The sequence below is a fragment of the Oncorhynchus keta genome, chromosome 5 (assembly GCF_023373465.1).
Source record: "Oncorhynchus keta strain PuntledgeMale-10-30-2019 chromosome 5, Oket_V2, whole genome shotgun sequence".
In the NCBI taxonomy this organism is placed as follows: Eukaryota; Metazoa; Chordata; class Actinopteri; order Salmoniformes; family Salmonidae; genus Oncorhynchus; species Oncorhynchus keta.
The window spans coordinates 8,412,290-8,424,749 of NC_068425.1; the positions used below are offsets into that span (position 1 = coordinate 8,412,290).

The 12,460-nt window shown below is 39.6% G+C and overlaps 1 protein-coding gene across 1 annotated transcript; it reads right to left on the reverse strand.

Moving 5' to 3' along the window:
* Positions 1-10,119: 10,119 nt before the first annotated feature.
* Positions 10,120-12,210, reverse strand: LOC118370467 (homeobox protein Hox-B13a). Its single transcript, XM_035755474.2, has 2 exons — positions 11,280-12,210; positions 10,120-10,812 (listed from the first exon to the last, which is right to left on the reverse strand). The coding sequence occupies exons 1-2, from the start codon at positions 11,944-11,946 to the stop codon at positions 10,565-10,567; spliced, it is 915 nt and encodes a 304-aa protein (XP_035611367.1). The 5' UTR covers positions 11,947-12,210; the 3' UTR covers positions 10,120-10,564.
* Positions 12,211-12,460: the final 250 nt, after the last annotated feature.

Below are 12,460 nucleotides of genomic sequence, written 5' to 3' on the forward strand. Positions count from 1 at the left end.
GTTGATATATCAGACCACAATAGACATGGTTTCAATTCAACCCACAATTCTATCAAGGGCACTTTCAATGTCATCCAAAAATCTTCCTCTTCATCATTGTTCCATTCTCTCTATTAGTCCACAGCCGTTAGATGTATTGTTCTGGTGTGTCCCTCTGCCCCTCTGCCATGAAAGATGCAAGGATGGGGTCCTCAATGATGAGTCCGCCTTATTCACGATCCCTCTGGAATCTGGGAGACAGAGAAGTTGATTGGTTATTACTTCAGCCTGAAAAAGCCTGTGATGAAATTAACATGCTGATAAGAGAATATTAATAAATTATTTTCCTTGGTTTCCACTCTGCCTACTTGGCATGCATGCAGTATATTACATGGACATGCTATTTATTTGAACAAAGGCCCAATAGCTAATAAACTGCATTCTGAATGGAAAGGGTGTTTTAGTCATGTTTAACCTGTTGGGCAGTGTTGTCTCACACTTAAACATCAATGAAAAAGTATGAAGAACCACACACTGTATAGTCTACTGTACATATGGCCTACAGTAGGCCCTACCAGCACCTGTGTTAAGCAATCAAACATCGATATGTAAAGATGGTCGATAGGCAACCCGTGATCTCATGATGGATTAATTAAAAACTACTAGGACTGACGAACATTGTTATTTATAACGAAGCCACTAAGCCAGTTGATCAATTCAAAATCATGCAAAACGCATGTAGGCATATGGGCCTACTACTCAAATTGGAAGCAAAACTGCACACTGCGAATAAGTATTTTCCAATAACTCCTGAGTTTTATTTTGTATTAATATATATTTGGTGACAGCCAATCTAGATCATTGGACAAGGGTGAATTATTTTATAGATATGTATTTCAGTGACTGTATTGCCTCCGACAGACAATTACGATGGGGAACACACGCTCAATGTCCCGGGTGCCTATCAGAGCGAGAACAATTCAATAAAGAGCCTTCCTGTAAAACGAGCAGCCTATGTCGTCACTGGGAAGGACCGCCGGGTTTTTCGGAATCGTAAAACACTAGGCCGTTCTCTAATCAGAAGCTCTCGCTTCAAGATCGCGTTTGACCTTGGGTGACCGTGAAAGAGGACAAAACCAAGAAATTCGCTTCTGTCTGTGTAAAGTATCGTTTCTATAACTCTCTTTATTCTATTTGATGTCAAATCCCGATCTAAAGATTGGTATATTTGGTTTGTGAGTGCGGTCTCTGCACAATCCCCCTTGAAGGAGAATCCTTCCACCGACCTCATGGGTAGCCAGCCTACTAGTGGACGCTTTATGTAACTATCTGGTTGCACTCAAAACGACGCAAGATGGCAGAAGAGAGCCGACCTACTTGAAGACAAGGACGTTGCTCAAACGTGCCTGTCGCTTTGATTATGCATACGAATTCATTTCAAATGTACCAATCATATTTTAACACAACTATATTCTACAAGTTTATAGTGCAGCCTGGAAGTGAATAAACAATGTTAAATAGTTAGGCTACCCCAACAAGAAGTCCAAATGATGCCTTCCTGCTTTACTAAGTCATTGGGAAATAGGCTATTAACCAAATATGAATACAATTTGAATACATTATTTTACTTTTTCATGTCAATCATCAAGCATCACATTGTACAAAATCAAGAGTAGGCTACCTCATAGCAAGGCTAGTAAAAATGGCAATTTACATACAGAAAAAAAATAGAAACCGCTGATGCCCAAAATAAGTATTCATGCTTCATGAAGATTAATCGGCGTGAAGCTAACGATAACTTGTTGAATGTCAGAAAATATAGGTCAAGACTCTGTGTCTGGGAGCACGAAATATACTCATATGATTTGAGAATTCAATTGCAAAATCCTATTTCAAAAAAAGGACAATTAAACATCCATAAAATAAGAACGCTTCTGTTGTATACCTTTTCGATAGTATTATTGTTGGGAAGTACTTTTTACAAGATGAACATGGTAGAAAGAAATTCAGCTGGAGTTAGGTCGACTCAAGAACATATTAGACCACACATAAATACGTTTTTACCATTCTCATCTTATCCTCCTGTATTGTTCCGCTTAGATTACGTAGGACCAGATAACATCCAACATTTTAATCAAGATTTGAAAAGATAAGACATAGAAGAATAACATAAATCTAAATCGGAATTGTATACAATGCATATTATTGTATTGGTTAAAAAGTAATAGGATAAAGAAACAGCTATTGTCTTTGAACGGCTATCAAAGCCTCTAGAGATATTTCATGCGACAATGAGAGCAAATATTTTTATAATCCAAAATTACAACTCAGTATTGACATGTTTTCTAACGAAATATAAGGTATTGACATGACACAGCATATGCCTATGCATAAGAAGAAATGGCTCATTTCGACGGATACACAGGAACGCGCATTGCAGTATTTAGGCAGTAGCTCTTTCAGTAGCCTAGATTTTTCATTATAAGAAGTGTGTGTGCAGTGGTTATTGATAATTCATCATTTTATTGCTCACTGTATCCTATCGTTTTCTACATTCAGGCTAAATGTATAAACAGTTCAATAACTTTCAATTTGAATCGATTGGTCATATTGAAGCCTGCATTTGCGAGACTCTCTCTCGAACTAATAGGGTGACATTATTATTTCTTTACGCACTTATCGAAATAAATAAATTGGTAGCATATTACGTTTCGAATTTATATCACAGAACCACTAAACGTTTTGAATATGGTGTCAGAGGTCAAACACCGCAGGTCTGATTCATATCTCCAAATGGGAATGCAATAGACTTGTATCAAACATGTAACACAATTCGGATTACAAAGATTGCATTCGTTTATCCATGTCCGTTTACTTTGTTCACCAGATGTTATGTAGGCTATATTGACCAATACAGCTTTCAACATTATATATAACGTTGTCTATATATCTTAAACGGGCACAATTCTGAAGTTCCACAACAATTTGTATCCCAATGTAGGATAATGGAATGGCTTTTAACCCGGGAAGCTATTGCCTACCGAAAAAAAAATGTGATCAATTATGGCTGTAGATAATGAATTAACCGAATTACAAGTTATTGACGATTTTATGTGTTGTTGTTTTGGAAAAACGTTAAAATACACAACGGCCTGCAAAAAACAGGATAACTATATCAGGCTATTTTGTGAACTGCGGTTTCTCTGATACACACCGACACCTGGCATCAACTCTTGTCCATTATAGGCATGCCTACACCACTACCCCCGAGAGCAATGTCTGGCGTGAGGTGTTGACAAACCACCCACGTCATGATACAAAATGCCCTTTTTTACTGGCCCTCAAAATATGGAATTTGCGACCAGGAATGCGAGTGAGGTCAATTGGGCCTCTGCTTCTAACACGCTGCTGATTCGTGTAGGGCACCTCTGCACTCTGGCGCGGCCCAACACATCTGGACCACATCCACGCGATGCCAGCGGGCTAGTGCACTGGGCTGCTAACAACATCCACGCCTTTCATTACGATTCTAGCTACACCACTCATCCAGATGTACTGAGTCCGATTGTAATGCTTGTGCAAGGCATGGAGCAAGGTTAAAGCGATAGTTTACTTCAATGACAAAATTACACATTGGTTTCCTTACCCTGTAAGCAGTCTGTAGACAAGGTATGACAACAATCCATGCTTCGGTGTAGTTTCCCTGGCACTGTTTCCACATGCTAATGTTTTTACATTTGTGTCATGGGACCGATATTAGCGCATCATGTCCAAATCAGTCAAAGTATCTCAACTTATTTGTGAAGCTCAACAAAGTCACATTTAGATGTTTTGAACAAAATTCGTCCCATGAATTGAATGGGATTTGTGCCACAAATGCTAAAACATTCGCATGTAGAAAGGGAAACCAAAGCATGGCTTGTTAGATATAGCAATGTTTGTGTTATTCGGTCCGATACTGAGGACTTCGGACATAAAATTATTTTTTTAATTGTAGGTCATGAGTTAATATGTAAAGCCATATATGATCATTGACAATATATTCAGCATAATGTTATTGAAATGAATTATTGGTGGGCTAAATAAATCCAAATGTAGCTAACAGCTACAACATAACTAGACTCTACAACTGGAGGTCAGTGCGTAAATGATTTCAATGACAGGGAAAATGATGGAACCAATAGTTAGCCCAGCACAATGTAGAACATTGCCTCACTTTCTTCCAAAACCAACTCCGATTTATAAGGTCAACATAATTGTAGTGCCCCGTAAAATTTCACAGATGAGTTGTGTGTTGCATGCCAATACATTTGGTTATTTTACTGCGTAGTCTTAAAGTTATGTTGATCTCGGTTTAAGTAGGCGGGCTTTTCCTCTCAATCAGAACGATGCTATGATGTGGTTTCATTGTGCGCGGGTGGGCTGGTGATCATTAGCGCGCTCAAGAGTTCCAACTCGTGTTCCTGTTTGTCAATACCAACACCTCTCCCGCTTCTCCCAGTTCCCCTGGCGACATAAGAAAAGAAAGCACAAACCTAACCGGATTCAAGATATACAGTAGCCTAGCCCATGGTCAAACGGCAGGCCAAGTCCATGCTGTCACCCTTTAGTATAATTTCCTCTCATATTATTTTCAGTATAGTCTTTATTCCTCTTAAATATTGTTCATTTTTATCCCTGTAGGTAGCCTAGTCTTGTCTTCCAGAGCCCCCTTTAATTCAGCCATATCCGGCAGCTGAAAATACAATAATCTAGGCCTGGTTGAATGCGTCTATCCAAAAGTCCCGTTGCTGGGGTATGGGTCCTATCAATAACTTTTGGCATGTCACTCTACAAGGAAGGTAAATAACGGCATACGAATACATACCTAACATGATGAGAGCCTTATCAATTCATCTTAATGACTCTCCTTTCTCAATGTAATGCCAGTAAGTATCCAGCTATTTATTGGCTATACGTTTGGTAGCTTATTAATGGTACTATGTACATTCGAAAAGTCTGTAGACATAAATATTGGACACCTAACTGTTCAGTGTTATGGCGGGCGTATGTGACATAAAACAAATATATAAACCAGTTTTAAAACAGGGTTCCTGGTAGCATTTATATTGGACACCTAACTGTGAAGTGTTGTGGAGGGCATATATGACAAAAAATAATAATATATACAAATTAAAATGAATATTCAAGATTCAGACATACAATACAAATTAGAATAGCCTACAGTTTTTATTTTTAAATAGTTAGAGCTAACATGCCTAATAATAATAATAGTATGTTGGATAAATATAGGGTAAACAGATAAAAGTTTTGAAAATGATAGGCCTATGTGACTTCTGAGCATCTACACAGTGCAAGGCCAACTATTTGTTTTGATCAACAACAAAAAAAGGCATTTCAGTTATTTCCTCTGAGTTTTCAATCCTAAAATGTGGTGTAGCCATATCATAGTGAGCCGTTCAAAATAGCAAATTTGACCACTTATATGGGCAGTAAGCACGTGCACCGCCAGAAAATATATTTACAGTTGAGTTCATGATCTATTGGAATTGTGTTGGCACCAGCTGATGTGGCTGTAAGAAACATCATTTGTTTCTACAATCTATATGCTCTTTATAAAAGCACACATTTGGGGAAATTCTAGCTCAGCTACAGTTTAGCTAGGCTATTAGTGTTGTGCTTTTTTAAATGTGTCTTTGGGTGGGGGTTTTCATATATTATCTTTTCCCACAATATCATCTTACATGTGTCTATTGTTCATCTTTGTAAATATTATATATAGATATCGCCTATGTTTTCATGTGATTTTGACCTTGTCCCCATATATACTATATGGGAATACAGGTCTTATTCTCAATTCATTAATCCATGTAGGCCTGTGTGTCACCTTGCAGCTCAGGGAGCTCAGACTGAGCTGACCACTAATTCTAGGTGCATCGTTGGAGGCCTGGTGTGTAGAGTCATTTCCTCTTCCTCCTGCATGCAGCGAATACGTTTTGAGCCTCAGGTCTATTGACCACCTCTATCCAGACAAGGGCCAGACTACTTATTGTTTACAAGATGTCTCAAGTTCAACTGCAAAGTCCACCGTGTAACAAAAGACTGTCCTCAATGCAGACTAGGGGGAGGGGGAGTCTGCAAAGGGAAAGAGTGTAATAAACGGGGGAAGGGGGACGAGGGACTGGACGTGAACTTGAGAGAGAAGAGTCTGGCGCATTCTTGAAATGAAAGCATGCTCTTGGGACGGACAATTGAAGATATATATACGTGGAAGACATCGCGGGACAGAGCTTGGACTCTCCTGTTTGTCTTCAAGCAAGCCACCAAAAGCACTGTCAAAATATTCCTATTTTAACAGATTGACATATTAATTAGCAATCTGCCTTGTTTAAAGAAAAAAAATACATATTTTAAAGCACACTCAGGAGTTTCAAAGATTAGCCTGAGTGGCCGAATGTCTCAAATCTAGAATATGCCTAAAGTTACCATGTCCAAAACATTTCATAGAATTAAGCCTATTAACTGCTTTACCCCATTTCATTTTGTGTAACTTTCCTATCACAGTAGGTCATATTCTAGAAAATACTCAAATTGAAAATAGGCCTACTGAAATATATATTTTAAATGTGCTTCCATATACCCTTCAAGTTTCACAGACATAAACATTTCCCCTGTCAAATACATCGAATAAAGTAAAGTAGGCCAAACTATGATATTAGAGCATAAATATGTGGCATAGCCTGTCCTATCAATAAATTCGTTTTGAGGGTCACACTTCAGAGTTGGAATGCTGTGTGATGATGATAAGATCTGTTGCCTACTTCAAAAAGCCTACTTCAGCCACGAGATGCTATTCTTTGTGTTTATGTTACAAGTTACATCTCTGTGAATCTTGAACAAAGCTATAGGCTATACTCCTAACCCTGATATTGTATTGGTAGTTGGGTATCAAGCACACTCAAGTCCCCGAGCGTTTGTGTTATGAGAATATCTTAAATTGACAAAAGAAAAATGTCGATCACAGTGAAGACAACGTTCAACAAAAACCTAAACATAGGCTACAACGTCAATCTTCCGTCACTCCGGAGTGGGAGAAGCCCAGATGCACGTAGAAAAAGGCCTTGAAGTGGCTATAGGCCATACGAAATGGGAAATTGATATATTTCCTATACACTGATAACATATCGACCAATTACAATTTATTATTGTAAATAGAAGAGTAAAACCATTCATTATAGGGTCTGATATTTCAACTGAGGGAAAAGGCAGCTTTATTGTATTTGCTGGTGGAAAGCTACTTCCGTGCTTGATGCTCATATTGTGTGTTTTCTAAAGGAGGAGAAGGAACTACCATTAAACCACAACGTAAACACAAAGCAGACGCGCCGTTTGTTAGAATGCTTTTGTCAAGTTCAATGTTAACCAGTGGTGGAAGGAAGGATATTCTGCATTTATTGCCTAGCACAGTTAGGTGCAAGGCACGTCTAGCCTACGCTGTGTTGGTCTGAAAAGCAACACCGCACTGAGAAATGACTTGTCAATTCAAAATCTCCATGAATTGGCTATAGGCCATGTTGATTATAATTTATTCTAATGCACAAACTTAATCAATAAGATATACTGGGGGAAAATACTTAATTCAATCATTCAATATTTAAAACAATGAAACTGAAATAACGACTTTACACATTTGGTTTCAAAGGGCACGCATTGCTATTTACTGAGGCTTGCCTGAATATAAATGCTACCGGGCACAAAAAGCTGCACACTCAAAGTAATACAAGCGCCTTAGGTTGTGTTGAAATAGGCCTATGAGGTCTAATAGCTGTTTTTATCGTCTTATTTTGGTATCGTATGTCAAATAAATTATGTTTGGTCTGATAGTAGCACCAGGATAATATCATAAAATTTATGGGTTTGGGTTGGAATACTAAAACACTCCAACATTTCCAAAAGTCTCTCGCAATGCGTAAAGCGGCACAAAAAATAGTGTACAGTGTTCAACCGGCTTTGATATCGTTCCTCTCAAATTCTGTCAGGATCCATACCAAGCACAAACTTCCCCAATCAAGGTTGGAGCATTAGATTAGTGCTTCAGCTCGTCTTTGTAGTTGTTGCATTTATCAATGGTAAAGTGAAACAACCTGTATTATTATTGCATGACTATGCTGGCTGTCTGAGCGTTGCCTAGGCTACATATGGCACATATTATGGTACGCCTACGTCTTAATCAATGCGTCGGTAGTGTATGTTTTAATCTGAAATGTCGCTCCGCAACATTTTTCCATTGGCAACATTCCCCAAAAGTGTCTATATTTCCCCAACGAGCGAAAAACATGCCTATGTGGTGTGTCGACTTGCATTTAACAGAGCACAGCAAAAAAAGAAAGCAACAGGACGATGCAAAGGTGATGATGCAAAGCCTTTGAATAACGACGCACCTTTTACACCCTGACTAATCTAGACCGGCGTTAAGTGCAGTTTGCAGCCGGAGCGCGCCTTAGCTCTGCTCACTATCCAACAATTAAACTGTTCGGAACCGGACAGATGCGTAAATCACGTCTCAAAAGACTGTTAAACAGATTATAGTGCGTAAATCTGCTTATCCAAACGAGCGAACATTCGGATAATAATATTTCATACAGTTACGCAGGAGGATAGCCACTATGAGATCCTCTGAAAACGAAGGGAAGCATGTGTGGGGCACCAAGGCTAGAAGCTACTTTGAGGGCCTTTTCCATAACAAGAGTGACACAAAATAATGTTTATGTTGTGAGATTTACTGTATATCCGAGATATGGACAACTGAAGATAATCAGATCTAGCATAACGGTGGCTATAGGCTATTCATGGGGACATAGAAACACCCCGTTCCCCGAGTAAATTTTCATGATTAGCGTTATTGCTGATCTGGTGAGCACGTGACACTCAAGGTCAAGGTCAAGGACGGATTAAGGAATTCTGCAGTTGCCTCATACTCTTTTTTCTTCTTGAACATAAACATTCCTCGTATCCACCGAGAACATGATATATAGACTAACAACCAATATTGACTATGCAACTCATTTCTTGACGCTTGAAGTGAATTTAATTTGTTTTAGTTTGCAACTAAAGGCCTATATCTATAGTCAGTTTAAACTTTGTAGCCGTATTTGACTGATTTCGTGTAGAATGGGCTAGTAATTATGTTAATTTTAAAAAGAAAATAGACCTACCAATTAACAAAATCCTGTCTAAACCATTCATATATATTTTGAAGTAGCCTATTGGCCTAGGCCTGCGTAAAACTCCAACGGTTCCAAGAATATTAATGAAGCAGTAATAAGAGCATCAGTAGGTGATACAAGTAAGGCTAAGTAATAACATACAACACATTATATAGCTAGCCAATTTAAATATGGCTGTGTTTGCAGGCCTTCAACTTTCAAAGTGTATTTTAGCAAAAAGGCCAGAGGGGGTGTGGTATATGACCAATATACCACGGCTAAAGGCTGTTCTTATTCACGACACAATGCGGAGTGTCTGGACACAGCCCTTAAACGTGGTATATTGACCATATACTTTAAACACCAGAGGTGCCTTATTGCTTTTATAAACTGGTTACCAAAGTAATTAGAACAGTAAAAATACATGTTTTATCATACCCGTGGTATACTGTAAGAGTACACCACGGCTGCCAGCCAATCAGCATGCAGGGCTCGAACCACACAGTCTATAATAAATGATATATTTGGCACAATTGACACAGTAGCTTTTACCCATCACCAAAATCATTAGCCCCAGAAAAACTGTTATTTGGCACGAAAAGCATGATGTTATTTGTAAAGGGTATGGATACTTTAAAAGTAATATTTTTGATGCAGCTTTCATGATGGAGCATATTACGTCAAATTAATCGCCAACTTAATGCGTAAAACTCATATTTCAAATATATTATAAACGGTTTGAAATAACTTTACATTGCACTGGAATTTCTGAACTCCATTTCTTGGTCTTAGACCATCCCTATTTCAATGTGTACATTTACCAATCATTATTATATTTTATCTTTAACTATCCCTATATAAACAGGGTTTGCAAACATAATCACATATATAACACATATATTCCACGGAGTAACATTTAATGTATACAACATACTGGGATTAAAACAATTTATTAAGCATTACGCTATATTTTTTAAAAGTACTGTTTTACAAGCGTTATAAACAGTATAGATTGGGAATATGATTGCATAATACGTTTCCTATTCTACTGCAGTAACAACATTGACATACCTAACATATAGCCTATATATACCTCCATGTATAGCACGAGTTAAACAGTTAAGCAGACGTAAGTGTTACATTAAAGCAGGCAAGTGCTGTATTTACAGGCCTCTAAAACAATGTCTTTAGAGGGCTTGGTTCTTGTTTTATTTCTTCTTTTCTAAAGACGAATTGGCGATGCAATTGCGCAAGCAAAATAGCACACCAAATTCCAATCCAAAAAAATGTACCACGTCGACGTTTTCTTTCCTTCATTTTTTGTTCATACAGCAAAAACAATGTTCCTCGTCCAAATCGTCTAGGTCAAGCCTGACTGACTACGGCGCACTGGTCTTGACTTTGGCCACGAACTTCTTCTCTTTAACTCTCCTGTTTTGAAACCAGATCGTAATCTGCCTTTCCGACAAGTTGGTTCCTGCTGAAATCTTTCTCCTCTTATCTTTCGTGATGAATTTGTTGGCGGCATACTCTTTCTCCAGTTCCTTTAGCTGCACCTTGGTGTACGGAATCCTTTTCTTTCTACCGCGACGAAAGGAGTTGCCATCGTGTTGGTGGGCCACTACATCTGCAATGGACAACAAAGAGAAACTGAAGTCTGTAAAATGTGCATTTTATTCTATAATTCAGTCTTTCTCATTACAACCCATGCTGCGTTTTTGAGAAACGGAAGTGTATAACTGCCTACATATTGACGAATTAACACTACAATGAGGGATTCAGAAACTCACAAAACCAGGAAGACTACAACGACCAAAATGGTCGCTCATATGAACGTGCGTGCCTATACCGAGACACATATTACAATTCAATACTCAGCCCAAACATGCGATAGAATAAGGGATTGAAAATCATAATGCATTAGATGGTTTGCGATTAATGCACAGAATGAAAGGTAATTGTATTGCGTGATCATGCATTAGAAAAAGCTTGAATTAATTTGCCTCATATAGGCTATCCAATCCATGTCACAATGTGTCCCATTACAGTAATCGAATAATCTACTAAAACAGTGTGCAGAGCATATGTTTTTACCTGCCAACGCAGATTTCCAAAGGTGTCCGGCTTGACTCTGGTCCTTTGAGCAGTACATCTGGCCGCCCCAGCCATTCGTCAGTGCCCACGGCTGATAGCTGTCCATTGGAAGCAGCGTGTCGTGACGGGGCTCTCCTGCCCCGAGAGTCTGCACCACCGACACGTCCAGGTAGCTCGCCATGGACTGGTAGGGGCTTGGGTACCCGTGGTAGAACGCAAATTCTTTTGCCCGGCTCGGGTATTCTTCAGATGTGACCGGGGTGTCCATGTATTTTTCCGCAGAGTAACTGAGCGCGCTGGGCTGGGTGCAGGACTTGAGCGAACCCCGCCCCATTCTGCAGGGATAATAGCCGTTGCCAAAGTACCCATAGGGTAAGGGACCTGTGGAGGAGCCTTGAGGGACCGCGGGGCATGGTGTGCACTGTTTGCCTGGTTCCCCGGAGCTTGAGCCCGATACATCCACCGCGGAGTAGCCGGAGCCGTGCACCAGGCTAGAGGGGTGACCCCCCAGAGCGGAGTGGGCCATCAGATTCCTGCACTGGTTGGCCGCGAAATTGCCGCTACCAACCAGACCCTCCATGTTCTTGTTCAGCTCATCCAAGTTGTTTTCATACACAAACATAACCGTGTCCGCCCAGCGAGGATTCAGGACCAAGGAGGTGGTCATATCACGCTCACCATTCGGGCGGAGAATTCTGTTTCAAAGACCCAAGTCCAGAGTAGGACACCAGGTTACATCCACAGCTGGATTGACGCAACGGACCAAGACTTGGAATGGCGCGTCTCCATTGGATGAAAAGCTTACCACGTGATAAGTACAACAAACCCTTGTTGGGGATGTCAGTCAAATACATTATTTCTATTGCTTTGGAGAAATGACACGAGATACTCTTCAGCGTATTGTTTTGTAATTTTCTATTCCCCAATTGTTTCCTGCGGTTTCCATGAACACGCTGTCTGGAAGAAATAGTACAATTCAACCTCTGACTACAATTCTGAAGCACAGCATTTCAATAAAAACGGTGTACAAAAGCCTTTCTACATGCATTTCGTACTGGATTTGTAGGGTGAAAAAAGCTTCCCAAAGGTCAATGCGCCTAGCTCTCCAAAGGCCAGTGGAAACAGACCAACTAGCATGTAGCCCCTAAGATAACCATGCAAAGGACTACCTATGTTAATTA